The 27,652-nt window shown below is 36.2% G+C and overlaps 1 protein-coding gene and 1 long non-coding RNA gene across 3 annotated transcripts in view; one reads left to right on the top strand and one right to left on the bottom strand.

The window, feature by feature from the left end:
* The window catches only part of SLC1A4 (solute carrier family 1 member 4), a 31,731-nt gene extending 11,785 nt beyond the window's left edge, over positions 1 to 19,946 (top strand). The window contains exons 5-10 of one of the 2 annotated variants that reach the window (XM_026712836.2): positions 9,828 to 9,994; positions 12,573 to 12,806; positions 13,948 to 14,142; positions 14,650 to 14,784; positions 15,812 to 15,974; positions 19,874 to 19,946. In XM_026712836.2, the coding sequence (XP_026568621.1) occupies positions 9,828 to 9,994; positions 12,573 to 12,806; positions 13,948 to 14,142; positions 14,650 to 14,784; positions 15,812 to 15,974; positions 19,874 to 19,876 (897 nt within the window). In that variant the 3' untranslated portion in view covers positions 19,877 to 19,946. Of the gene's footprint in view, positions 1 to 9,827; positions 9,995 to 12,572; positions 12,807 to 13,947; positions 14,143 to 14,649; positions 14,785 to 15,811; positions 17,203 to 19,873 lie in introns of those variants that run through there. The other variant, XM_026712835.2, reaches the window with a different exon arrangement.
* LOC148127874 (uncharacterized) lies at positions 17,819 to 18,314 on the bottom strand. Its single transcript, XR_015740662.1, has 2 exons — positions 18,232 to 18,314; positions 17,819 to 17,937 (listed from the first exon to the last, which is right to left on the bottom strand). It is a non-coding gene; the product is annotated as an uncharacterized LOC148127874 (long non-coding RNA).
* Positions 19,947 to 27,652: the final 7,706 nt, after the last annotated feature.

Below are 27,652 nucleotides of genomic sequence, written 5' to 3'. Positions count from 1 at the left end.
CCCTTGTCTTGTTCCTTTTCTTACATCAATAGAGTCTGTCAGTTCTCCCTCTATCATTACCTTTGCCGTTTGCTTATGATATATAGCTTCTATTGCTTGAATAAATTTTCTAGCAAAGTCCATCTGTTCCGGCAAGAATAACATGTATCGCCAATTCACGTTATCAAATGCCTTCTGTGCATCTAGAAATATCAAAGCCATTTGTTTTTCAGGATGTGTCTCGTAGTATTCCAAAGTGTCCAAGATTACTCTCATATTGTCTTTAATTTGTCTCTTTGGCAGAAATCCATTTTGATCAGGATGGATAAAATTATTTAAGTATGTTTTAAGTCTTTCTGCCAATATTGAAGCAAAAATTTTATAATCTGCGTTTAGTAAGGAAATAGGTCTATAGTTCTTGATTTGTAATGGATCGGCCTCCTCTTTTAGAACAAGTGTAATATAAGCTTCTGACCATGATTTAGGTATCCTCTTCTTTAACATAATTTCATTCATAACTTCTAGCAATGGAAGATTCAACGATTCTTGTAATCTTTTGTAAAATTCTGCCGGAAGTCCATCTGGGCCTGGTGCCTTTCCATTATTTTGCTTTTTGAGTGCTTCAGTTAACTCCATCATCATTATATTGCTTTCTAACATTGTTTCAATCTCTTTAGGTATCTGGGGTAACTTAGCATTCTGTAGGTACTGTTTGACTCTTTCCTCACCAATATTCTCTTGTGTGTATAGTTTCCCATAATAGTCTTGAATGATTTCCTCTTTACTACCATAGCAAACTTGGCCTTGATCATCTATTAATTGCAATATTTTCCTTGATTCTTTCTCCGTTCTCAATTTATATGTTAACAATCTACCTGGTTTATTTACATCTTCAAAGTAGTTCTGTTTAGCACCTCTAATTTTCTGTGCTAATTCTTCTTTTTCTATTAGACCCATTTTATGTTTGGTTATATCCATTTTGAACTTAATGTCCTTTTTCTGTGGCATTTGCTGTAGCTCTTTTTCAAGTCCTTTATACTCATCCTCTAATGCCTTAAGAGGCTAATCTTTTCATAGTATTTCTTTTCCTTGTATAGTCTATTATCAAGCCTCTGGCATATGCCTTCATTGTATCCCATACATTCTAGATCAGGGGTGGACAAACTATGGCCCGCGGGCCACATCCGGCCCGTTGGTCTTTTTAATCCAGCCCGCCGAAGATTGGTACAGAATTAAGGTTTGATGTGAATGATTGAATGATTGCATTCATTTGATTTTGACTTGCAATGACAGGCATTTCGACACCAGGTGGCGCATTAGGCGCAGTGACTTGATTTTGCAGTTTTTTAATATGTATCGTATCTTGTGCTGACCCAGCCCGTCTGTCAAATTTTAAAAATCAATGAGGCCCCCGAGCCAAAAAGTTTGCCCACCCCTGTTCTAGATTGATGTATCTTCTTTTTTGTTTTCTCTAAAGAAAAAGGCCAGTTCTTCTCCATCCACTGTGTGAAGTCTTTTTCCTTTAAAATAGTATTATTTGAGACCTCTTAATTGGATTAAGGTGTTGAAGAACCTGAAGAATTTTTCCTTTTTCTTTAGCTTTTTTTTAAAAATAAATTTTATTAATTTTCAATAAACAAACATACACAAACAGAACACAAAACATAAAAACATAAAACTTCTTTTTGGAAAGAGGCCTAGTCCCGGGTTACATCTTTTGGTACAGACATAAATCAAGTTCATGCTCACTTTATATACCATTTCATATCTTATTTACCATTCTATATTTTCTATATGGCTTCTCCCCTCTTTTCACTCTCTTAATTCTATTTTATTTATTTCATCTCGATTTAGATAATTATACTAATATCTTTTGTCCATTCTGCTTCAATCATCTATTTTTCTTTTCTCATTAACACAATATTTCTCCTGTAATCTCTAATTGAAGTATGACGCCTTTATATCTTCCCCTAAATTTAACACTTGAAATAATATATAATTCTCATTCTGATTCTGCTTAGCACATTCTAAAACTACCTACTACATTTTAAGATAGAAAAATAATAAATTTATAATATAATTGAAACAATAATCCATAGTATATTAAACTTTATCATTAAATCTTAAGCATTTTTTGGTATTTTGTTAAATCATGTAAAGATCCAGTTTTCTAACATTGTTTCAAGTAAAGATACAACAATACAATCTTATGTACTTTTGCAGAGTCTCTTTTGTAATCCTAGTCTTTTCACACACACACACCCCGTCTCTTGGTCTCCACCCTCTTGGTCTCCACTCTCTTCTGTAAACACAAGCTATTTCATTTAGCCCTTTCTTCTTTTTAAACTTTCTCTTTCTGGGGTCTATCTTTCCCCTAAATTTAACACTTAAGATAATATATAATTTCCATTCTAATTCTGCTTAGTACATTCTACGTACATTTTAAAATAAGAAAATACTAGGTTTATAATATAGTTGAAACAATAATCCATAGCAAATTAAACTCTATCATTAAATCTTAAACATTTTACATATTTCCTTTAATATTTTATTAAATCATATAATATTCCAATTTTCTAACTCTATTTCAAATACAATACTACAATACAATCTTATGTGCTTTTGCAGAATCTCTTTTTTAATTGTATTTTACCCTTTGTCTCTGAAAAAGATCTGTTTTTTTACATCTTGTTTCAAGCCTTTGTATCTTCTCTCCCCTTTTTCCCTTCCTTTCTTGTCCAATCTAGCCTTTTTACCCCCCCCCATCTCTTAATCTCCACCCTCTTAATCTCCCCTCTCTGTTGTATTCCTCTTTTCTATTGCTTTCTGACATTGTATTGATTTTTCACCTTATTTTCCCCTTTTTTGGTTGTTTTTTTAAGTCTTGAATTCTCCATTCTCTTTCCCCTCTTTCCCTTTTCTTCCTCAACTAAAGTTATTTGTTCATTAAAGATGGCTTCTTCTTCTTCATCCCAGCCTTCTTGTTGTTGTAATTCCTGGTAGGTAGAAATCGCCATTTCCAAAAAGTGAAAAACAGATCCAGAAGAGCCCTTCCCTTCTTGTTCCTCTTCTCTTAACTTTTGAAATTCCATTTTCAATTCTTCAACAGATAATGCCATTGTGAGATTTTTTTTAAACAACCCAAAAGTTTTTAGTCTTTCAAAAAATAGTTTCCAAAAGTCTCAAAGTCACCAAGCAATCCAAATCAACACAAACTGTTTCATTTAGCACTTTCTTCTTTTTATACTTTCTCTTCTTGGGGTAGAATCAATTGCAAAGTTCCAAAATGATTTTTTTAGAAGTCTTATTACAGTTTGTCTCTGATCTTATAAGCTCCAAGCAGTCTTAATATAAATTCTTTAACTCTCCCTTCCCACTTATAGCAAAAAAAGAATTTTTAAATTTTTTGATTCCAATGTTCAGAAATCTTTAATATCCCCTTGGCTTTAATTTTCAAATTTAATTACCTTCTGTTGCCAAGTTGGGTTTTTCTGATTTCCTTCTGTTATTTCCGTAGGGAAGGAGAGTGAGAAAAAAAACCTTTCCCTTTTCACTTTCTTCTGCTGCTTTTTACGATCTTCTTAGGGAACAATGTATCTTTAAGAAAGTTAAATTTCCTGGGTATTTAGATGTTAGTTGTTATCCCGGTTCAGCCAAAAACTTTCACTTTCTCAGCTTCCTCCTTGCACAGTCTTGTCCGGATGAAAATTTCTTTGTGGTGGCCATTGCTGACTACCGTTCCACCGCTTTTGGAGAAAGGAGTTGAGCCAGCTGAGGAGGGGGGTTGCGATCCCCTCGGACCCCTGCTGGGCCTCCTCTATCTTCAGTCACTTCTATGGGGTAACTATTAACCCCCAAATCCAGCTGGATCAGGGGTACGCCAGCGGCGAGCGCAGCAGGAACCACGCACAATCGCAGATTCCTGCCGCCGCCGAAGCCTTTCAAACCGGCAGTCCGCTTTTTCTTTAGCTTTTTATTCCTCACTTTTCCGTCTTTTTTAGGATTTTACAACTTTTTCTTTTTTGTGTATGTTTATGGTCTTTTCCTTCATTTTTGAATTTTCATTGTTATCTAACTAATCAGTTGGATTAAGGTATACAAGAACCTGAAGAATTATTATTTTTTTAATTATTATTACTATTTGGCTTCTTTTTCCCTACTATTTTTATTTGGAATCGCAATTGGTTACTTCACAATTGGATTAAGGTCTAGAAGAACCTGATGATTTTGAATTGTTTGAAATGAGTAGGAAATTAACAGCTCCTGGTTCTTCAATTTCTACTTCCTCCTCTCCACCATCTGGAGGACAATGTTCAATACAGACAATGTTAAGGCAAGAGAAAGAACAAGAAAAAGAAAAAATGACCCTGCAGATGATTATGCAAGGAATTCAAAACATTCAAACAAGATCAGAGAATATTGAAAAGAGAATAGAGAACATTGAACAAAGAACAGAGGACATTGAACAAAGAACAGGGAAAACTGATGAAAAAGTCGAGAACATCCAATAAATGATGATGAAGTATGATGAGAGACTACTAAAAATTGAAGAAGAAGAAGCTAAACAAAGAGATAAGGAGACATTGATAACAGGTTAACTGTGGTTGAACAAGATAAAAGTGGTATGCTGAGATGGGAGATGGACAGAACAGAATTTTATCTTAGATTCTAAAACATAGAGAAAGAAAAAGGACAAAATCTAGCTGAGATAATGATAGAAATATTGGCTGAAGCTTTGGAAATAACTGAAGAGAAGATGAATAGATGAGGTCTATCGAGTCTTCACAAGATACACAATGAGAAATAGCCTACCAAGAGAAGTTCACATCAGATTTACAAAGAAAGCCATTAAAACGCAAATATTGCAAGTGGCAAGAGAGAAAACATTGAAATATAAAGATAAGGAGATTGTGATTTTGAAACAAGTACCCAGAAGAGTGAGAGAGATGAGAAGAGAATACCGATTCTTGACCAAATTGCTACTTAAAAAAGAGGTGAATTATAGATGGCTGATTCCAGAAGGTTTAATGTTCACATGGCAAGAACAGAGATACAGAATTGATTCAACTGAGAAAGCTGAATCATTTTATACAGAATTTTTCAGGGGGAAAGAGGAAGAGGCAGAAAAAGAAATTTCACTAATTGAATTCCAAGAGGACTGCCAAATGATGACTGAAAAAGAGGAAGGTGCAGTAGGTGGAAAGGAGGAAGCCAAAGAACAATGTGAGCCAAGATCCACGAGACCTGCCAAACCTAATTATAAAATATAACCATGGAAGAGAAAAAATTGATTACAATTAATATAAATGGACTTAATTCAGCCGTTAAAAGAAGGAAAACTTTCCATAAATTAGAGAAATTAAAATTTGATATAATCTGCCTACAAGAAGTACATATTAAAAAGCAATATGAACAATTGTTGATACAGCCAAAACTAGGGAAAATATTTACCTCCTTGACACAATGCAAGAAAAGAGGAGTGGTTTTATATATTAAAGAGACCATTCCAGCGAAATTGATTTATACTGATGACGACGGAAGAATACTAATGGTGGAAATAATGGATAATAATATGAAAGCACTCCTGATTGCAATCTATGCCTCGAATGACAAACAAGAAGAATTTTGTAAAAAATTACATATGAAAATAATTGAACTGGACTATGCTAATATAGTTATGGGAGATTTTAATGTAGACAACAAACTGGACTATACAGCACAATAAAGCAAAACAGAAATACTTTCCCTAAATCTATTTTTAAAATGGTAGATGAAATAAACTTAAAAGATACATGGAGAGAAAGAAATGCTAAAACTAAACAATACACCTTCTACTCAAATAGACACTTACGGTCCAGAATAGATATGATATGGATGTCAACAGAATTGTTAACTAATATTCAAGAAATAAATATTGAAACAAGTACATTGGATCACAATCCAATGACAATTAAATGGAAAGGACAAAGAAGATCTAGATGGACGTTAAATAACAGAAGCAGTATTTTTACAGTATCACTTTAGGGTTATATGATTCACATTATTTTAGTTCCTTCGTGGAATATTAACAAACCAGAGACTAAAAAAAGGAGGAAAAAATTAATGAGGCAACCTCTGAATCATTCTGAGATCATTCATGCAATCTTGAGTCCTTGGATACTTTCTTGTTCATTATATTACTATTATATCCCACCTTTCCTCTTGTACTTGACAAAGAGGAGTGAGACTTCTATACATGGTAGCCTCACTCCAATAAGAGTTGGCAAAATGAGCCCTCTGCTGGTAAAATCATTACAAATCTTCAGAGGCTTGTAGTTGCCCAAAATCTCCATTGACAAGAGGCTTCCATATCAAGGCATTTGCCCTTTCTGAAACTGAAAAGCCACAGAAAAAAAACCTTACCAGTCTAGAACATATAGCTCTGCTTAGTGGTGAAATAATTGTGATCACTCTTTGCTTCTGGTCTTAGCAACAAGAGTTGCAATGGAGGGAAAACATTATGGAAACAAAACAGTCCAGATCAATGAATTTTTGGGCCAGAATAAGATAGGTTTGGAGGCAGAAAAGGTATCGTTTTCTCTCTAGAGACTTTCATTAGCTTACAATTGTCAGCTGTCTGTTACTTTCCTTGAGAGAGGCAGTATGAAGTGGTCCAACTGCCAGTTCCATCAGTGCATTTTCTTAATGGGGAAAGTATGCAGAAGGCTGAGCCATTCCAGCAGACAGAAGATATCCTACACTTTCCCAGCTCATGGAAGCTTTGAAAAGATCATGCCAATTCATGCATAGTCTGTACTTTCACCAGAGTGGGAAGCATGCAATAGCCAAGGCAGGAAGCAACAACTTCTTGTTTCATCCTTTACAGAGCACGAGGAACCACTTGTGGAGAGTTCAGGCTTTCTCACTCATCCATTTTCCCAATGTACGATCCATGAGAACATCTGTGAAATTAGATCTACCTCCAGGTCACGATCTGGTTACCTATGTTTTGCAGCTCTAACTTGAACAGCATGGTTCCTGCTTATTCACATTATTTTGTCAGATCATGCCTCCCGAGAACCTTCACCAACAGCTCTTCTTATAAAACCTTGGCATTAGTAACTATGGAACTGAGGGGATGTATTAACTAGGCCCCCAACCTGTAGCACTACTATTAAACAATTGTTCTCTTTATTTTCTCTCATAAGAGTGCATTGTAGCCTTTGGATGTTTAACAATGTGGAATTCTCTCATTTTGGCACCTAGCATTGCACTGCTATATGAAATTATCTGGGTAGCTCAGAAACGTAGCACGATATTGCTAGGCTGCCCTTGAGTTCTGGGTTGCTGTTGCCTGCTTGAGGATAGTTTTTTTCTCTAGTGTATATGTTTGCTTTGTAAAAATCATCTCTTTTGAAGTTGTTGACTCTTTAAACTTTAGAACAATGTCACTTTCAGTGACATTGAAGTCAGAAGTGGGGGATTATTTCTAGTCCTCTCCACCTGACTGAGTGGCATAATCTGAGCTTTGTCTCCTTGTTTCATTGTTGAAGAAGTAGTAACAGGATCTTTCCCATTTCTACTCGGGGAATCTCTATTTTGCAAATTCTTGTTGTTAGTAATGTTAGGAACCAGATAGTTTTGTATCTTTGTTAGGAATATTATCTTTTGTTTGTATAGCATTGTACCACACCATAGTTTAACCAGAAAAATTCCCTGGTTCTTTCCAGTACAGCACTTTGTTTACAGAAGTCTTAAGTAATGTTACAGTCATAATGGCCACTAACTTCTGAACTAACTTCAGGACTTACAGGATCCCTTGACCTATCTGTCAAGGGCCCATTCTTCTTAATAAACTATATGGGATAGCATTATAGATTATTCTAGATAAGAGGAGGAAATGACCAAAATATCTTCTTACTTTGTGACTTTGTAGAGACTCTTCTTCTAAATTACTGAAGGTTGTGGTGTTGTCAACCATTTTCTGCAAGACGAAAGAGATGGGTCTTTCCCTCAGGACCTCAGAGATGAGGAGCTTTTAATTCAAGAGCTTTACTCCTTTTCAGTGTGACATCAACACACAGTGGAAAGCCAAATGGGCTGCTGAATGGCCAGTTACATAGTTGATTCTACACAAAAGGTGCCAGGTTTTGATCTTCAGCGCCAGCATTGGTCAACTCTGAACAGGATCCATATCCAACATGGGATCTGCCAGGACTCATTGTTTAAGTGGGGTCTTGTCTCTACCCCTCAATGTGACTGTGGTGCTCCTCGACAAATATCCATCATAGTGTGTCCTAATGTCCATCAAGAGCTTACACTGGCCCAATATCTGATTTTTTCAACATAGACTACCCTGTCCTTGAATGGCTGGGTGTATTGGACATAAACATTTGAACCACTATAAGTCCATGTATTTGCCATATGCTAAATAAATAAATAAACACCTTTTCACATCACAATCATTACTAAAGACAGACAGCCACAGCGAACAGTAAATATTTGCATTCAAAGTCAGAGATAGGTTCCAGAGTACTGCCAGTTCAAAAAAAAAACATTCCTAAATTTTTTTGGGGGGTTGGAGAAATAATCAGATGGAATACCTTCTTGCATGGACAGAAGAATTGATAACATCTTCAATCCTTTGCATGATTTAGAGGATCTGAGGAGTGGAGCTGAGGTCATTCTTGCAGGTGTCCCAAAGTAATTATTATAATGTCAAAATATTCAGATTAAAGCTCTTCAATTAACGCTGTATCTTCTTCACAAGTTTATTATTCTAAAGACCTTTTGAAATTTTTGTTAACATCATTTGTTAATTATACCTGAAAGACAGTACACAATATTTCTAAATTAAGTTCATAAGTCTGAACAGGATCTCAATAGAAAGAATACTATATCATGGTTGAGCAATTACTAGAATCAGCTTGGAAGAATGTAAATCTATCCTGATAATCCTATGCATTGGATTTGTCTTACAGCACATGGACAATAGTCACTTGTGGTAGAAACATTGGAAGAGAAGCTCAAAGATATATGTATTTAGTGATATGACAATAACATAAATGTGTGTACAGTAATTCTTTGCCATAGTTACTTGCTTTTTTCTCTTTTTTAAAATAATCTTTTGGATAGCTATTCAGTGTTATCCCTTTAATTCCCATTAACAAATTATTCAAACTATATTCTTACAGTTCATCATCTCTTTTGACTTGGTAGATAATATAAATGTGGAAAGGAATGTGGAATAGAGATAGTTCTCCCTATCACTCCCAAACTGTATGAATTTTATATGCCTAGGTTCTGTTTAGCCATGATCTTGAATGTGTGTGTCAGTTCCCTTAGTTCAAATTCCCCAAGCCTACCCTCAGTCAGCAAATATATGAGATATATTTCTCCTGCCCGTAAAATGGTGTGGAAATAATTATTTGCCTTTGTAGTCTACACAAAGTATTTGGAAGATAACTAGAGGGCCACTTTGAATAAACAAGTAGTTTAGGTAAAATGATATTTCCTCCTTCCAAACTGATCAAATTGAAATGCTCCTTGTGTTGTAAAAATTTTACGTTATAAGTACAAATAATGTATTAATCTTAAATACACAATGCTTTTAGCTCAACGTCAATATGGTAAATAATGAGGATCTAACGTCTTCATTCTGAAGACTTATGAAAATTATCTCTTCTGTCAAAAGATTGCACCTGCATTCAGAGAAGAGATTGTTTCTAGTGGGTTTCTCTTTTGTCCTATTCTGAGTGCTGCTTCCATTCATTTGTTAACTGCAATTAATATCGAAAGAGAGATCTAGCTTCATTTAATTGGCACACCACATTAAAACACTTAACAGTATGACTATATCTCATTCACAGTTCCCTGTTGGCACTGAAATTGAAGGAATGAATATTCTGGGGCTTGTGCTCTTTGCTCTGGTTTTGGGAGTAGCTTTGAAAAAACTTGGACCTGAAGGAGAAGAACTTATTCGTTTCTTTAATTCTTTCAATGAGGCAACCATGGTCTTAGTATCTTGGATTATGTGGTGAGTGTTCATAATAATACTGCAATCTGTAAAAAACTTCCCAGTGTTGCGGCAGTTTAAAATACAATTTACTACACACACTATCTTCTCTTCAGCTCTAACGTCTATATTAAAGGGTCTTCATAATCTCTAACATCTAATTTGAGAGGGACAATTCCCAGCTGATTGTCTAGCAGAATCTAAGGTCTAATAGAAGGTGGTATATGCAATACATTAAGGAGAAATATTCAGCATGTTTATAATGTACCTCCCTTTATCAAGCATGGAGTATGAACCACTAATTTCGTACTTGGGAGGAGTACTGTAGTAAAAACTACTTAATCAAATATCAGGTAGACCTTTTCTTGTGGGGAAAGTCTATAGTTCAAATATATTTCTCTAGCTCATCTGGAAACTAAATTCTTCATTGAAAAAGATGCTCAGAAATACAGTAAAGATCCCTGCTGGTTACATTACAGGAAGCATAAATATTCAGTAATTAAAAGTGCAGTTGGTATAGTCAGTAGTTGGATTTCATTTGCAACCCTATTGGTTGTGTGGCTATATTAATAACCCGTTTCCATATCTTTGGGGTTTTAATTGTACAAGTCTAAATATGCTTATTCAACACTTACTGTATTCAGTAGCATTTGCTTCTTAATAAAGGCATTTAGAATTACTCATTTATTGCCTATGTAATATGTAGAACACCATTTTCATGGAATTTTACAGAATTACCAGTTGGGCTTCAGAACCCTTGTTTCTAGGAAGGACATATACCCTATTCTGCTGAATCAGCTAATTCTAACTTCCCTCTGCCAGTGTGACATGGAAAGTTGATATAGAAAAATGAGCAGCTTAAATCGATCAACTGCCCTCTCTCCCTTGAATATATATTGACTCAAGAGGGTTGTAGATAGGCTATTGACCGGTCAAGGCCTGGATTTCTCTCATGTCCCTTGTGCAACTGACTTGAATATTTAGCACATGGCAGCTTTTTTCCTTTCTGATTCAATACTGGAATTGAAAAGGCCAGTTCATAGGCAGAACTTGCAGTTTGTCCTATAAAATCTGTATAGAATGAAAGGATCATGGAAGCTGAAATTGTGCAAGAAGGTCCCTTGGGACTCTGGCAAATTCACTCCACTTCATACCCTACCACTGCCATTTCAGAGAGACCTTCAGGTGTTGCTTTATAAAAATAAGTTTTCTGCTTTCCTGAACAGGATAGGAAAGTGGTACCCAGACTCGATGAAATATTTTTAGTTGGGTCTCCTATGACTATTGCCATATAGAAACTTATTTTTTTCTTTAAAATTGGGTGGGCATTTTGGAAGTTTTTTTAATTAGCTACCTTCCTTTTATTTTTTATTCTAACCACTTTAGATTTGTGACATTGGCTTGACACTGAGAGCATTTGCATAATTTTTGAAATTATTGAATGCTGATTAAAAGATCTGCATTAGTAAAAACTTTGGAAGACTTTGGAACACTGCAAGCAATGGCTTTCAATGCAACCAGCCATAGTATCTTACTGGCTGGCCTACAAGAATCTGAGACTGCAGACCCTGTTTTGCAAGTGGTTCTGTTTGTTCAGTCAATTATGCGGTATGCCAGTTAGGCCCAATGGCATGTTATATGTGGAGTGCCACAGAAGTGATTTTTTGGCATTTGGAGTGTGATATAATCAATGTGTTGATAATATACCAATTTTACATTGTCACTTCTGGGGCATAGGAAGACGTTGACATCCTATCCAAATTTCTAGAGACTGTAAGAATCTGAATGAGAGAGAACAGACTAAGGTGAACTCAAATGAGTTGCTATTTGGACATTAGAGATATCTGTCAGTACCAGTGTTGTATCTGAATGGCCAGGTTCATTATTTGGGAGTCCTTCTGCACTCATGGCTTCTGCTAGAAAAGCAACCGGGGTTAGAACTCTGCTTTTCATTGCCACTCAATTGGTTTGTCACTGAAACCATCATGTCACTGCACAAATTCCTCAGATCAAGAACTAGAAGTCAGGCAATTCTGGTGCTTTTTTGCCCTGGAAAATCTCCACAATAAAGGTGTTAAATTTCCATCTCTCACATGCTTCTGTCATTCCATATTCAAAAGCAACCTCTGTCCACTGAACAAAATCTAGTTTGGACCAAATTAATCTCCTGTTTTTTCAACTTACATATGTTCAACCCAAATGCTGTAAAACTAACTCTTCTGATTTGATCATTTTTTATACCATTCACTTCTCTGTTCACCCTAACATATTACTTATGTCATTATTTATGAAAATAGCCCCCCTTCACACCATTAACCTTTGAATATGAAATACTTGTTGTATTCACTGCAGATTCTTTAATTCGTTCAATTTAATGGTTCTCAAGGATAGCAGCAAATGTGCAGATGAATGTCCCATAACAGAAAAAGAGATAAAAAAATCAATTTACTGAGGGAAATTTTATATGACAATCTGATGTTTATTCTTTATTGAGGCCCATAATGTGGGTTTTAGAAATCACTGACATTTTCATTTTCATTCTGTAAAAAATTAAAATGTTATTTAGCATTCAATGTAACACTTGGTGCTTCCTTTTCAGGTATGTACCACTTGGCATCACATTTCTAGTTGGAAGCAAGATTGTGGAAATGGATAACATTATGCTGCTGGTGACAAGCCTTGGAAAATACATTTTTGCATCAATTCTTGGCCATATTATTCATGGAGGAATTATTTTACCACTTATTTATTTTGCAGTTACACGCAAAAACCCTTTCACTTTTCTGTTAGGACTTATAACTCCTTTCACCACAGCATTTGCTACTTGTTCCAGGTTGGTAGATTTTTGCTTCTATTTCTGAAGTGAGGATGACATTGTTTGAATTTAGAGTAATATAGTAACTCAGCTTTTCTTGTAAAACTAGGGACTCTACATTTATTAAAACGTAAGGCAGGCTTTTAGAATGGAGTGTAGATCTCTCTGGAGAGCACTCTGACATATTGTCTGGGTGTGTGGTATGCAGGCTTCACAGCTGAGGACAGGAAAACTGTACAGAAGGTGATAAACACACCTCAAAAGATCATTGGTTGCCCTCTGCCCTCCCTGGAAGACTTAGCCAGGTCCTGCTGCCAAGCAGAATCAAGGCCATTATAGAAGACCCCTCACACCCTGGCAATTATCTTTTCAACCTGCTGCCGTCTGGATGGCGCTTTAGGTCAATAAAATCCCACACCACTAGACTAACAAATAGCCTCTTTCCCTGGACCATCTGAACCGCAAATAAACACAAAGTCACTACCTTATTAAGATGTGAAAAGATGTGAAATCTCAATACCTCATTCAGATGTCTAATAACATCTCTTGTGTATTATACTTGGCAAAGCGTCACAGTCAGTGTTGGATGTATATTTTATGTATATTCGTAGATATTGTACTCTCTAGTTGCAAATGGAGACGTGGGTACTCTATTTTTTTATCTTCATTTTTAAGTGCTCTGGTTTTATTGTATTGCAAACAGTTGCTGGGGTGCATCCACAGTTTCATTGTACTTGTACAATGACAATAAAGTTCTTCTAATTCTAATAGTCTGTGTCCCTAATATGGTAAAATATGGCTTGACGGCAAAGGTTTTAATGGCTATGTTATTGTACCTTACAGGGTGGGGAGAGAGACAATTTGAGAATACTACGGTGCTTGATTGTAAAAATATTTCTTTAAACCAGACATAATAGAACTTGAAATGGATGTAATAATCAAAATGTATAATAAAACTCCCCTTTTACTTTTTCTCATAAGATTCAGGCATTTGTTTTGGAAATGAATAAAGTAGAATCCTTTGCCCTAATTTTCAGGAACAGCACGTATCTGGAATGTTACATTATCTATTTAGGCTGACAGACAAATGCTTATATTTTGGGCTGCAGGAACAATGCTGGACTTGACGTTCTTGTGCTTCTTCCTTGATCACATCTAGCTCTGCAACTCTTCCATCAATGATCAAATGCATTGAAGATAACAACAAAGTAGACAAAAGGATTAGTAGATTTATTCTGCCTATTGGGGCTACTGTGAATATGGATGGAGCTGCTATTTTCCAGTGTGTAGCTGCTGTCTTTATTGCTCAACTGAACAACGTTGACCTCAATATTGGACAAATCTTTACCATTCTGTAAGTGATAGTATCAGTGGTTCAGGTTCATCAGAAAAACCAGAGAAACAATTTGACTCTTTCTAGCCTGCCACATTGCGCTTTGGTTGAAGCATCATTTATGAATTATGTCCTTCAGGGAAATGCTAAAAGGGGTCGTACTTTTCTCCTTCTAAGGAAATTATAGTTTATTGCAATGTAGAGAATAAAAACCTAAAGGGATGCTTGGCTTGACAGTGCTGTGGGTGGCAATGCAAAAGGAAGCAGCAAGTAGATGTGTCATTAAGTCACTTCTGAATCATTTTAGTAATTTTGATCAGGGGCACACCCAAACTTGATGCAACTAGAATTAAGCTGATTTGCAGGATGTACAATGGCAAGTTGTACAGTCTATCTCCAATGTGTGGTGTCAGTGTATAGAATGAAAGAAAAATTCTCGAGTACAAAAAATAAACTTCGCATATGATTCTGTGTTATTTTAATACGTATATGAAATTTCAGCATAGCCAAAAATATTTTTATTGACAGGGTTACTGCCACTGCTTCCAGTGTGGGAGCTGCTGGAATTCCAGCTGGAGGAGTTCTAACCATAGCTATTATTTTGGAGGCTATTGGACTTCCCACAAATGACATCTCTCTCATATTGGCTGTGGACTGGATTGTGTAAGTATACAAATGTGTGCGTGTTGGCTCTTGAATATGGTGGTTCTCAAAGTATCAAGGGTCTTAATAATCCCTTGTGGGGCAACCTTTAAAAAGTGCTTTCATCAAGAAGAGAGCAGTTGCAAACCACATAGCAGAACTTGTTGATTGCATGTTGAGTTAGAAACTTACTGCCAAATTTTTTTTGATTTGCATCTTTTTCCATTCTGATTATCACAAAAGCTCTCTGAAGTTGAGAAGGGAGAGAAGCAGAGGAAATTAGCTATTAAAAACCATGCATCTCATGACATAAAAATTATTTCTCCTTCTTGGGGGAGAAATATTTTGCAGTGGGGTTTTTGTTTGTAGCATGAGGTGAAAGAGAGGCTGCATTTTGAGGCATATGTATTTATATTTGGGCTCAGCCATAACTGCTGTAAAAATTACATTCCAATTAAATGTAAAGAATGTTAATGTTCCTCATATGTCAAGAAAAGGATGGTAATTATGGTAAACAAGAAACAGAATTTTGCTCCAAGAAAACTTGAAACATCAAAACTTCCCAAGGAGGATATAGTATTTGTTTAGTTTCTTTTTCCTCTGAAAGATGGTTAAAAAACCTTGGTGGGGTATGTTTAAAATTGGAGGTAGGGGCTCAAAAAGAGTTGCCTTGGGTCCAGTCTCCAATTTTACAATCATGTTCTCCAGCAAAAAGGAAACACCTACCTTGCTGGCCAGGAAAAATGACTGACTGATGGATACAGGATAGTACTATATTCTCCTTCAGCAAACTGTTCAGGCTGAGCTTCTGATCTTAATTTTGCTTACAGAGAATAGGGCAGAGCTGTCTGCTTTTTAAAAAGCATTTTTGCTTGCTGTGCTTTTTGATGTCTTTAGTCTTGAACACAGATCACTATTAATATAGAGAGTGGAAGATGACATTTCTCAAATCTGTTGCTTTTAAAGATAGCCTGAGCCTCTGCAAATGTTTACAGATGCATTTCATTAACACCAGTGAAAACGTTTTCATGTTTTCCCTATTGACCAGGGACCGGACCACAACAGTTGTCAACGTTGAAGGTGATGCCTTTGGAGCAGGTATTCTTGATTATCTGAATCCAAAAGAAACGAAGGAGAAAGACACAGAACTTAGTGATGTCCATGTGGAAGCCATTCCAAACACCAAAGCTGATGAGGAAACATCACCTCTGGTAACACACAAGGTTCAAGATTGCACCCCTCCACCATCTAGCTCTCAAGATCTAACACCTAATGAATCAGTCCTATGAATATAAAAGAGCGGAGGGCACTTTATGGGCACTGTAATTTAGAAAGTACTTGTTGAATAGAGTCTGTATGGCCCCCTAAGATTAAGCAGGCATGTCCTCTTCCATTCTGATGGCATAAAACACAGTGGTAGCAGCCACAGACTACAAAATATGTGCAAGCTTCTGTATGTTTGTGTGTGTGTTTGTGAGAAAGAGAGACAAGAATGAAAACTTTAGTTGGTACACAAAGTGCTGCTGCATCCTTATGTGTATGTGAGTAACATATGCAAGACAAATGTAGTGACTGAATGATAGCTATCCTAGAAAATTTCTTCTTGCTGTAAAATAATAATTAAAACCCACTTTATAAGATAGACTGAAATTTCAGAGATTTGGGGAATGTCTTATTAACTAAAGTTATACAGGAAAAGAAATGGAGTTTCTTGTAATTTTACTGCATCAAGCCTGCATGACTGTGTTTGAAAGATATTCTTAAAGGATCCGTTTCTTTTGATTGATAGCCAGTTTGTGGGAGCTAACCAAACTATTGCTTTTTGTTCTAGTTTGATAAATCAGAGAAGCAAACCTTTTGAAGGAGAATAGAATTGAACTAATATGTTATCAGATATATATAGCTAATGGCCACCAGTCCAGATTAGCCTAAAAAGGACAATTTTAATTTATTGCTCTCTTTCTGAACTAAGCAAAGCACCTGTATGTTGAACCTGGACCAAAAAAGAATGCAAGAAGTTGAACCATTGCCTTTCTCTGCAACAGTTGGGTTGCAACCTTCATAATTGTTTCTTAACACAGGAAGCTTCAATTAGTTTTTAGGCACTCTCAGTAATTTACATTAATGCTTGATTGTTGTTCCTAGAAAGAAATATCAGTGAGTGGCCATGATGAATATGTACTACTATTTCTACAAAGCAGGAACTGACTTTATGTTTCCTTAAGTCATGTTGCTGGTGGTGCTGTGAGATATTATCTTTGTCCTGGAGCAGCATATTGTATGGCTTATGGCTTTTAATGTTTTCTGCTTTAGAACTGTCCCAAATTGGGACCCCCCATTGGCAATGGAAGGCTAGCTAGAGTTTTCAGATTGGTAGGCCCAATAAACCTAGTGGACATTGTATCTAGAATGATGCTTTTGAGCATGAATCCATAACTGGACCTAAAAACAAATTGTTTATCAAAAGGACAGGCTGCATCAGGTAGTATGCTGCCCATTTCCCCAAGACCAATAAGTATATGAAATGTGTTTCTATCAATCCCTAAACTGATGAACTCCATGTTTATTTAGCGTCTGGTGACATAAATGGCCCATAATGTTTTTTCTTTATGCATAACAAATGAAATCATACTGCAAATATGGATAGAAAACATATGTAGAACATCCAGTTATAAGCTTCAAAAGGTCTACATAAAAATATATTTAAATGGGTGCTTAAATGTGGCTTGATAATAATCATGAAGCTTCATTTGTTGCTTTTTCTCTCACTCCACCATTGCTTTCAAGAGGATATGTGTTGATAATACAATCCTGGTCTTTAACTCTTCTTGTATAAGAGTTACCATTCAGACATTTTTTCTGGCTATTAGGAATTCAATTCCATTATTTAAATTTGTTTGGAATATTATCTGTCCTTGTCCTCCCAGTATGAAAATCTTTTTCAAAAGGATATAATGCATTATAATTTCCCCCCCTGCAAAATTAACCTTAAAGCCCTGGGGCAGGAAAAAACAACTTACCTGGTGCCTCCCAGATGGGTCACAACTCCAGTTCCCAGAATTGTTACCATTTGCCCTAATTTGCCATTTTCAATCTGGTGAACTCCAAATTCAGAATATAGAGTAAATGGGATTAATACGAATTAAAAAAAAGTCAGATTTTAATGATAAACACCTTTGGTTGAAGGGCAAGGTATCGTTTTGATAAATATTTACCTTTCCAGAAACAACTTTTTTCCTTATAAATTATAAAATAACTTTATGTAACTATAAAGGAAGCCTTTGGAATGGGTTATATGTTTATCTCATTCTACCTATTCTTTCAGTGCGGGCACATAATAAATATGGTAGTAATTTTTTTCTCTTCCTGCATTAACCAGACAAACACATTGTGAAGTATTCTTACCAATTGACGTAGCAAATGCTGACACAGAAATCACTATCCTTTGGGCAGGCCAGTCAGTTAAACCTGACCTGTTTGTATTGCTGCCAGTCAGAATGCCAAGTCCTCTTGCAACAGAGTCATAATCTAGATAATCCTATTACTTTTCAGTTAGATAATCATTAAGTCATAAGATTGCATCTATCCTTTGTTTCAGTTGCTGAGCAAACATTTTCAGAAAAGAGGTGTTCTTACAAAAGCGAAGCTTTGAGCTGGCTGATTGGATGATTTTTAGTGGTAGAAATTTAGCGCTTAGGTTTCTTTACAGCAGTGTTTTTCACATTTGGGAACTTTAAGATGTGTGGACTGCAACTCCCAGAATTCCCTAGCCAATTCTGGTAACTGAAGTCCACAGACTTTAAAGATGTCAAAAGTGTAAAACACTGTTTAGAGGATTTGCTCATAGAGAAAGAAAATATTTCTCTTTATCCCGGCATCATTTTGCATCTTAGTTGGAATTTGTGAGTTATAGTCCATCTTGCCCACTTGCATAGGTGTGCAGAAAATAATCAGCACATAAAATACTGATTTGCTTCCTGCAACTGATTTAGCACACTTTGAGCAGTAATAATAATGTTTGTGCAGGATTTCAAAATCAGTAAAGTCAACTGTGGATCTTGATCCTCCCAATTTTTATTTTCACTGGATGAAGGTATTGTTGTTAGTATTATGTGAGACAAGTGAAATTTCTCCCAGTTCATTTATTCTACAGTGGAATAATGTACATTTTCATGCCTTTCCCCCTTCTTTAATCTTTCTTCCTAAGATGTAAAACTCCAGACATAGTAATTTTTTCTCTATAGAGAAAGAAATTCTTGTTCAGCTTTTTCTGTCATTTTTATGTAACTTTTGAGGAGGCATGACTGTAAACTACATAATATTTCAGGTTTAAGCACTGGAAAGCAGAAATTGAATAGGAAGTGCAAAAAGAAATTGAAAGCATAGATATGTAATTTTAGTTCTCACTAAAAGAATATACTCATGCCTCTTTAAGATCCCAATTGAGCACATCTTTTTCTGTATTAAAAATATGCCCCAGAGAGGACTAATAATCTCTTCTCTAGGAGATTAGTAATATTTTATTTAACGGGTTTTAAATAATGTAGTGCCAGTGATTATTGAATCAAATAGACCAGCAAGAGTAGGGATATTGGAAAGAAAAATATCTGTGAGCCTTGATTGTCAGTACAACCTGCCTGCCTCTCAAAATACAACTTGTCATTAATGATCACAAAGATTAAGAAATTAATGATCACAAAGATTTTATTTAACGGGTTTTAAATAATGTAATGCCAGTGATTATTGAATCAAATAGGCCATTACTCCAGCAAGAGCAGGGATATTGGAAAGCAAAATACCTGTGAGCCTTGATTGTCAGTATAACCTGCCTGCCTCTCAAAATACAACTTGTCATTAATGATCACAAAGATTAGGAAGCTCTAATCAAAGGAGCTCTTGGGTGCTACCGCCAGAAATGTGACCTACCTAACACACACAGTATTAAGTGTGAATGAACTGTACAGAACCAGTGTGAGGGGTTTAAGTAGCAAATTCTTCTACCAAATGGAAAAGGCAGATTGATTGAGAGCTTTGATTACTGCTCACAGTATAAATGCCATTGGGGATCTCTTTTGTGTATAGTAAAGCTATTTTTTTCATATTTTTATAGTGACTGAACCGAAGATTGGTTTGACAGCAACTTATTGACAATAGTAGCCAGAGAAAGAAAAAGAGAGAGAAAGCAGGTGTTTCTCAATAGCCTCCTCAATTCAGATCTTGGATCAGTACCAGCATATTTACAAAAAATGAATCAATATTCTACCCCTGCTTTGTTTTATCAAATAATATTGCCTTTTCTTTTGTCAAATTTGCTAATGGTACAAAAAGATGATTATTATTTTTTTGGTCTGGAGGAAAATCAAGATGGCAAAGAGCAGGCAATTGAGTAGAACAGATATTTTTCATTACTGATTATTTTTTCTTTAGCTATTTGACAATCCCTGGACCAAATCCAAGGTTAGCATATCCTCCCTGTTCCTGTCCTTATCCCATTGAGAAATATGACCTTTTGTACTTTGCTACACTAATAAACGTAACTGGGTTTTTTTTGCTTATGGATGATATATCTATCTTCAGGTTCAAGTGTCATATTGCTTGAAACTCAGTAATGCCTAAAAATAATGCCTATAAAGGAAAATGACATAGACTGTGTAAGAGTCTATATTGTACACGATACATTATTATCATTACTTTAAATTAAGAGGCATCAGGAATTTACCCCTAGGGTTTTGTGTGCGTAAAATATTTGCTGCACTATTGAATTTTGTTGCCTCCCTTATTGATTTCAGTGGCAACCAGCAATCTTGACTATTTAAACTGCTCCTTCCTAATGTATCATATCAGCACTTGCAGTATACAAATTCTAGTTTTTAAGGTTTCCATTGCAGTGTATGATATTTCACTTTTCTCTGGTTTTTCATTTTTCTCATTTCAATCAGTTTAAACCACTAGAATGAAATATTCATTAATTTGTTCATTTAATTTATCTAGTTGGGGAATGTGGAAGGAAATCAAAATGTAAACATAAAGCAGAGGATTGATTAAAATTTAAAAAAATCTGTTGTGCAGCATTTTAGGAACTCTGAAATTAGGCTGCTGAAAATTGCAGGAGAACCATGCTGACTATGTGCAGGAATGAGGTGGAGGTTTATAGATTTACATTCTGCATGCTAGTATTACCATGCATAGTATTACTATGAACTGGTGAAACAAAGCTGGAAACTAATTATATATTTTTGAACTGGATGATCAGCTTTTTAAAAAATCCTGACATTCTAGGCACAGATGCTGCATAGCAGATTTTGTTATGGTTATGTTGAGGCCCTAATTTTAAAGTTTGCACACTCCTCCCAAATATCATGTTAATACTATAATTGAAAATAGGCCATCAGCTTGTGTTTTCTCCTCTTGCTATTCCATTTTTTTTTTAGGTTGGCTAAAAAAACGGTATTGCTCTAATTGGACTTTGTGCTCAATCTTCATTGTATTTATTCTCATGCAACCATTCCCAGAATTTACATTGAACCATCAGTGCGTCCCCTTGCTGATTATTGAGCATGTCTCCTCCCCCAACAAAAACCATCTAATAAAAGCCCAGCTGCTACTCCAATATCAGTTTCCCACTGCCATCTTTGCCTTTTCCTGTAGTTGCTTGAGAGCAACGAGAGAGGAAAACTTTGGGCGGTGGGCCTAAGCTACCCTACCCCCTGAGTCCCATGGCAAATAAGTTGGTGATTTGAGATTTTGAAGAGCGTAGTAAAAGAACACTGGCTGAAAAATGTCACTGTGAAAACAAGGACAGTATTGCTGTGGCAATGGTGCCAAAACTAGGTGCAGAAGTGCTCTGATTACTCGGTATAATACTAGGGAAGATTACCTCACACCAGGTATCATCAAACAGGATTTTGTTTTTTACAACGTTGAGAAGCTTTCATATTTTTTTCACTGGTACAGCTGAATGTCAGCATCTACTGAGATCTGAATAACATTATTATGACCAGATGGAACGGTTATCATATTAAATTGGCTAATATACTTCTAGCTTACCTTAATGTTCAACACCAGCCCCTCCCCCAATTAATGGAATCATTTAGGGTAACTAAGCTGCTTGTTAATGAGGAGAAATATGGTTCTGTATTTACAGTTACAGTGAGCTCTTCTGATTAGCTTTCATAAATATGTATCTTTAAACTGTGTCTCTTATGATATTCTTCAATTCAAATGCTAGCGAAAGATTATACAACCCTACAGTGCCACTTGTGTCTTTCTGTACTGAAGTTTCTAATCAATGTCAGGTGGAATGTGGACTTGCTTTGCTGTAATGAAAATGAATGGCTGCATAATACAAAGGTGGAGACTGTGAACAATCTGGAATCTGTGTAGGATAAGAAAAGCTACACTCTATGGTTTTAGACATGAGCGATGACACCACCTGCCTTATTGTGTTGTACCCAAAGTGCTGCTTTATCTGTGTTTTAGTCACAGTGCTATTCATCTCATGTATTTCTTCTCAAGATCCTTAGTTAGATGCTTAGTTTAGCCCTGGGTCTGAATTCCTGAAACACATTGTCTGTTCTGATATACAGTATATTTTACAGGAATATAAATGTTAGATTTCAAATCTGAAATTAGATAAAGCATTGTAGAACAGTGCTTTATCAGGATTGTAGAATAATGTATGTCAGCAACAGCTAATCACTCCATTTTCTAAGTATTGTTTTCTGTCTCTGAATGAAATGTTCTCAACATGTATTTTGTTTGTGGGCATGCAGAATATTTCAAATTCAAATCATTTTGACTTTGGAGCATCCCACTTCAAATGTGAAAGATTCAAAATGTTTCAAATGCAAAATGAGATTGTTCAGTTGTTTTGGAATTACTGTATTTTCAATATCCAAATATTGTAAAAGTTGTATTGAAAATAATAAAAACAGTTCATCTCACTCTTGAGATGGAAATTTCAAATGGAAGTAGTTCAAATTTGAAACATTTTGCATGCTCCTAATTTTGTTCATGCATCTCTGTAAGGTCCTCATCGCTACCAAGGATCAAATGTGTATATGTATATAAAAAAGCGAAAATAGATATGTGGTTATGGAGTTGATACTGTTTTTCCACTTCTAAAAAACCCCAACTGTTCCTTGCTGTTTTGGTGGAAAGCAGTGCAGAGAATTATGTTTAATCATTTTGTAACTCAAAATTCAATAAATCTTGTGTTAATTATTCACAGTTTTTCTGAATCTGAAATAAAAACCTTTAGACTGAATGAACATTTATCATTATTGGAAAAAGAATATGCATTCAATTGTATAACATCATAGGTAGTCCTTGCTTTAGAATCACAATTAAACCCAAAATTTCCAGTGGTAGGTTTCACAGTTGTCACGTGAGTTTTGCACCATTTTATGATCCCTTTTTGCCACAGTTATTAAGTGAATCACTGCAGTTAGTAACATGGTTGCTAAGTGAATTTGGATTCCCCATTGACTTTGCTTGTCAGAAGGTCGCAAAAGGTAACCACATGATCCTGGAACACTGCAACCATCATAAATACATGCCAGCTTCCAAACTTACTAATTTTGATCACGTGAGTATGGGGATGCTGCAGTGATCGTGTGAAAAACAGTCAGAAGTCACTTTTTTTCAGTGCCATTGTAACTTCAGTCACTAAATGAACGGTTGCAAGTCAAGGATTCCCTGTATTCTTAGAACATGATAGTGTATTCTGACATTTTCATAATCAGGGCTATGGTAATGGATATTTGTCTAGCCATCTCTGGGTGTTGCTAAGAGCTACTGTGTGGTGCAATGCAAATAACCCATCTCTTCATAGGGTATTTAAAAAAGGGGATAGAGTCAGCATTACCAGGGCAAAAACAGGCCCAGGAAAGAGATTAAATTTTCTTCATGTCAAGGCTTCCATCACTAAAACCCCAGATTTATCTTTTCTGTTGAAGGTGACTTGTAAGAAATACAGCTGCCTTAGTCAAGTCAGCTATATGTAGGTATGGTAAATAACAGAAGAGTCAGTAATCCGTTTTGGGGGCTGTAAGACAAGGAGCATTCTTCTTAATAATACCAAAAAATTGCATTTCCTGACCCTTCCAAGCCACTTGGCAATCTGTTAATGTAAATTGGGAATTAAATACTGCCAAATCTTACCCTGGAATGTTGATCTAAATGCAGCATGTGGAAGACCAGACATAATGAGCTTCTTGTTCCTTTTCTGTGCACCACACAATTTTGGCTAGGAGTGAGTTGTGTAATCACAAGGAGGTTTTTGCATGCATTCTACACCAGTGGTTGCCAACCGGTGGGCTGTAGAAAATTTTGGTGGTCTGCAGAGAAACGTCCCCCCCCAGAGAACCCCGCCAAAGCAATGAATCCAGGCTGCAGGAACACAAGGCTGCACCGCCCACATGGCCCGTGGGAACCCTCCCTGCCCACTTATTCCTTACGTGGCAAACTTGCCTGCTAAGTTGTTATTTTTCTTTTTCCAACCATCAGCTGTTCTGCTGTGCCGGGAGATTTAGATTAGCTAGAAAGCAGGAAATCATTGGATTTCTTGCTTTCTAGCTAATCTTTAGATCTTTGGCTCTGCTTTTAAGGACCTTCCTTAGGACTGAAGCAGTGCAGACTCAGCTAGCCGATGGTAGGAACACAGATCTCTAAGTGAATCTGATTCTGTGACCAACTTAATCTGCCTGCCTGTTTTGCCTGATTTTGTGTAAAAGTTGCTCTTTTTTTATAAAAAAATTCAATATTTAATACATGGTGTGTTGTGAGTTAATTTTGTGAGTTTTCTTGCAAGCAAATTTTATGAGTTTGCTTGCAAGCAAATTTTATGTGACAGACTCAGCTAGCCAATGGCAGATAGATAGATCTCTGAATGAATCTATGATTCTGTGAGCAAGTCAATCGGTCTGCCTGCTCTGCCTGATTTTGCTCTTGCTAGCAAATTTTATGGGTTTTCTTGCTAGCAAATTTTATGGGTTTGCTTGCAAGCAAATTTTATGTGACAGGCTAGCCAATGGCAGAATCATAGATTTCTAAGTGAATCTGTGATTCTGTGAGCAACTCAACCTGCCTGCCTGCTTTGCCTGATTTTGGGCAAAGTTGCTCTTTTTTTTAATAAAAAATGCAATATTTATATGAATATTTATAATATTTACATACAGGCCATGCCCAGCCAGTCACATGACCACCAAGCCATACCCACAAATTAGGCCATGACCACAGAACTGGTTAAGAAATTTGAATCCCACCCCTGCCTCTCTGTTGTGTGTGTGTGAGAGAGAGAGAGAGAAAGAGAGAGAGGGACTGAGGGAGAGAGATCAGATCAGAACTCTCATCAAAATTCATATTAGTGGTCCCCCTAATAAAATTAAAACTTTGTTTGGTGATCTCAGAGGTCCAGAAGGTTGGTGACCCATGTTCTACACAATCTATCTGTGCAATATTCATACAATTGAATTGTGATTAATATTCATAGAGCTCAGTTGTTGCAGAGCCTGGCTGTGTGAATTCATCTACACTGAGCAAAAACTTTTTGGATATGAGATTTTATCATTATTGGCAGGCAAAAAAGAATCAAAAGCTGGAAATATATACCTTTTTCCTAGTATCAAAGACAAGCAAATAAAGGGAAGCTCCCTTTTATTAAAAGAGGAATAATTGAATCTTTCCTGCAATAGCAGATAAAAATACATTAAATGGGTTTTTATTAGTATTTGCACACCACAATATATTGATTGTTGTGTTAAAATGTTATTACTATAAGTGTATCTCTGTTATTGCTATCATAATCAACAGGAAAAACAGGAAAGAATCTTCAGAAAGCCCCTTAAGATGTACAATAATACATTTTCTTCAGCTCTTGTAAGGCTTTCAGTATCAAAATGGGGAAATGCTTTTGAGGAAATTGAGTCTATGAATGGAAGACCCCTAAAAGCTTCCATTAACATGAGTCACTTTAATCATTTCCTAAACTGCAAATTAGCATATCTTAGTTTGAACAAAAGAAAATGGAGTTTAACAGGCAAAAGAAGTTTATGCTTTTTACACATTGACTCTAGTAGCCTGTAAGCCAACTGAATCAAAATAGGAGACAGCTACCTGCAGAATACAGCTGAATATTAAATCTCAGGGCATAGGCATCTGCTGGGGGATAGCTGTTGGAATATATGTTCTACCCCATATATATGGCTATGCAAAGTCAACACAAATATGAAAAGGTGGCACTTGAACCAGGATATGACAGCTTTTGTCATGTTGATGTCATCATAATTAGGAATTGACTCTTCTGACTCAAACTCGAATGCTTAAGTTTCTTAGATTGGGAATCCATCCCAAAATAGAATTAGTTGACTTTTTCTAATACCAGCCACCCTTCTACCATACAAGTCCCCCAAATCACCAACTGCAATTGTCTCTTAAATGCGCCTGCTCCCCTGACACATTGTAATCATAGAAGACATGCAAGGAAATAATTTATCCTATTATGATGAATTAGCATAGCCAAGTCAGAATAAAACAATAACAACCGCAAATTTCCCTGAGCTGGAGTTTGTGTGCCTTGATTCCTGGTAATGCCTGGTTATGTCCCAGCAGTTGGCAAGATTTTCAAAGTGGTTTTGCCTTTAAAGTATACGGAGAAGGAACCGAAAGATTGTCTACACCCAGTATAGAATTCAGCTGAATTCTACATGTGAATGAATGGTATAGCATATTCAGATCCTGAAGCTGATTTATAAAAAGAAAATCTATCTTCACTTCAAGGAAAATGAAAATTTAAAGGGGAAGCTTCTACTGCTTGGTCCTCAAGGATTATACAACATGGTTAATGAAATCATGTTTTGTTAACTCAGTTTTCTGGCACATTCTAACTAGATGGGCTAGCATTACATAACACTCAAAGGCTAAAATATAGTTTATTATATCTATATATATAATTGCCTTTCTCAAAATTGTGACTAGTTTTGAACTAGTTAGTTGCTAGTTGCTTTTTGAGCTTCCCAGTCAATATTGGAAAGAATGTGGGTTTGTGATATTGGGGAAGCGGGTGAGCGAGGTGGCTGTGAAATCCTTCAGAGTTTTATATTTTAATTGTACTAGAGAAGAATTCCAGGTATTGCCTCCGTCTTTCAGGGAAGTGAGCTATATGAGCCTTCAGAAACGATTTCTTTAGCTGAAGCTCAGAAAATTTAATTGTCACCTTTTGGTGGGGGGGAGAGAGGGAGAAAGGGAGGTTAGATCTGATCTCTCCCTCTCTCCCTCCCACCAACATCAGCAAGCCACCATCAGTCAAAATTCATATTAGTGGTCCCGGGGATTTAAAATTATGAGTTTGGTGGTCCCTGAGGTCCAAAAGGTTGGTGACCCCTGGACTAGAAGACCTTCAAGGTCCTGTCCAACTTGTTAAACCACTAATGAGGAAACAGCCAGTTTATTACTGAACAACTTGGAGTATGTGTTCCACCTTGTGGTTGGACAGAGAAAGTACAATTTTATTTACTGTCTTTTCTGGGGGCAAATGCAGAATATGCAAATTGAGAGTCCATGAACACTGGCATCCATTTCCTAATCCTGCTCTATAGCAGTTTTCCTCTTCCAATATTTTATTCTCTGTGGTCTAGAAACTGGATGAAGAAAAAAAATGGCAGGATGGCTAGTCAAAAACTTGACAAATTAAATACTAAATACCCCTCTTAACATTAAACAAGATATGCATGTTTGGGAATCACTATCTGACAGAGTAATGTGTAGTCTTATAATTTAGAATCAAGGATCAGGAGGATTTCTTCCGACAGATCAAATGGACAGTACAAAATTCAATATTAAGCATCCACCTCAGTTCTTATCCTACTTTCATCCTGCATTTGTCCATGGT

This window comes from Pseudonaja textilis, chromosome 1 (assembly GCF_049901715.1).
Source record: "Pseudonaja textilis isolate UNSWEBS1 chromosome 1, rPseTex1.2, whole genome shotgun sequence".
Classification (NCBI taxonomy): domain Eukaryota; kingdom Metazoa; phylum Chordata; class Lepidosauria; order Squamata; family Elapidae; genus Pseudonaja; species Pseudonaja textilis.
The sequence above is the reverse complement of the archived record's forward strand: the minus strand, read 5'-3'. Positions and strand labels throughout refer to the sequence as shown.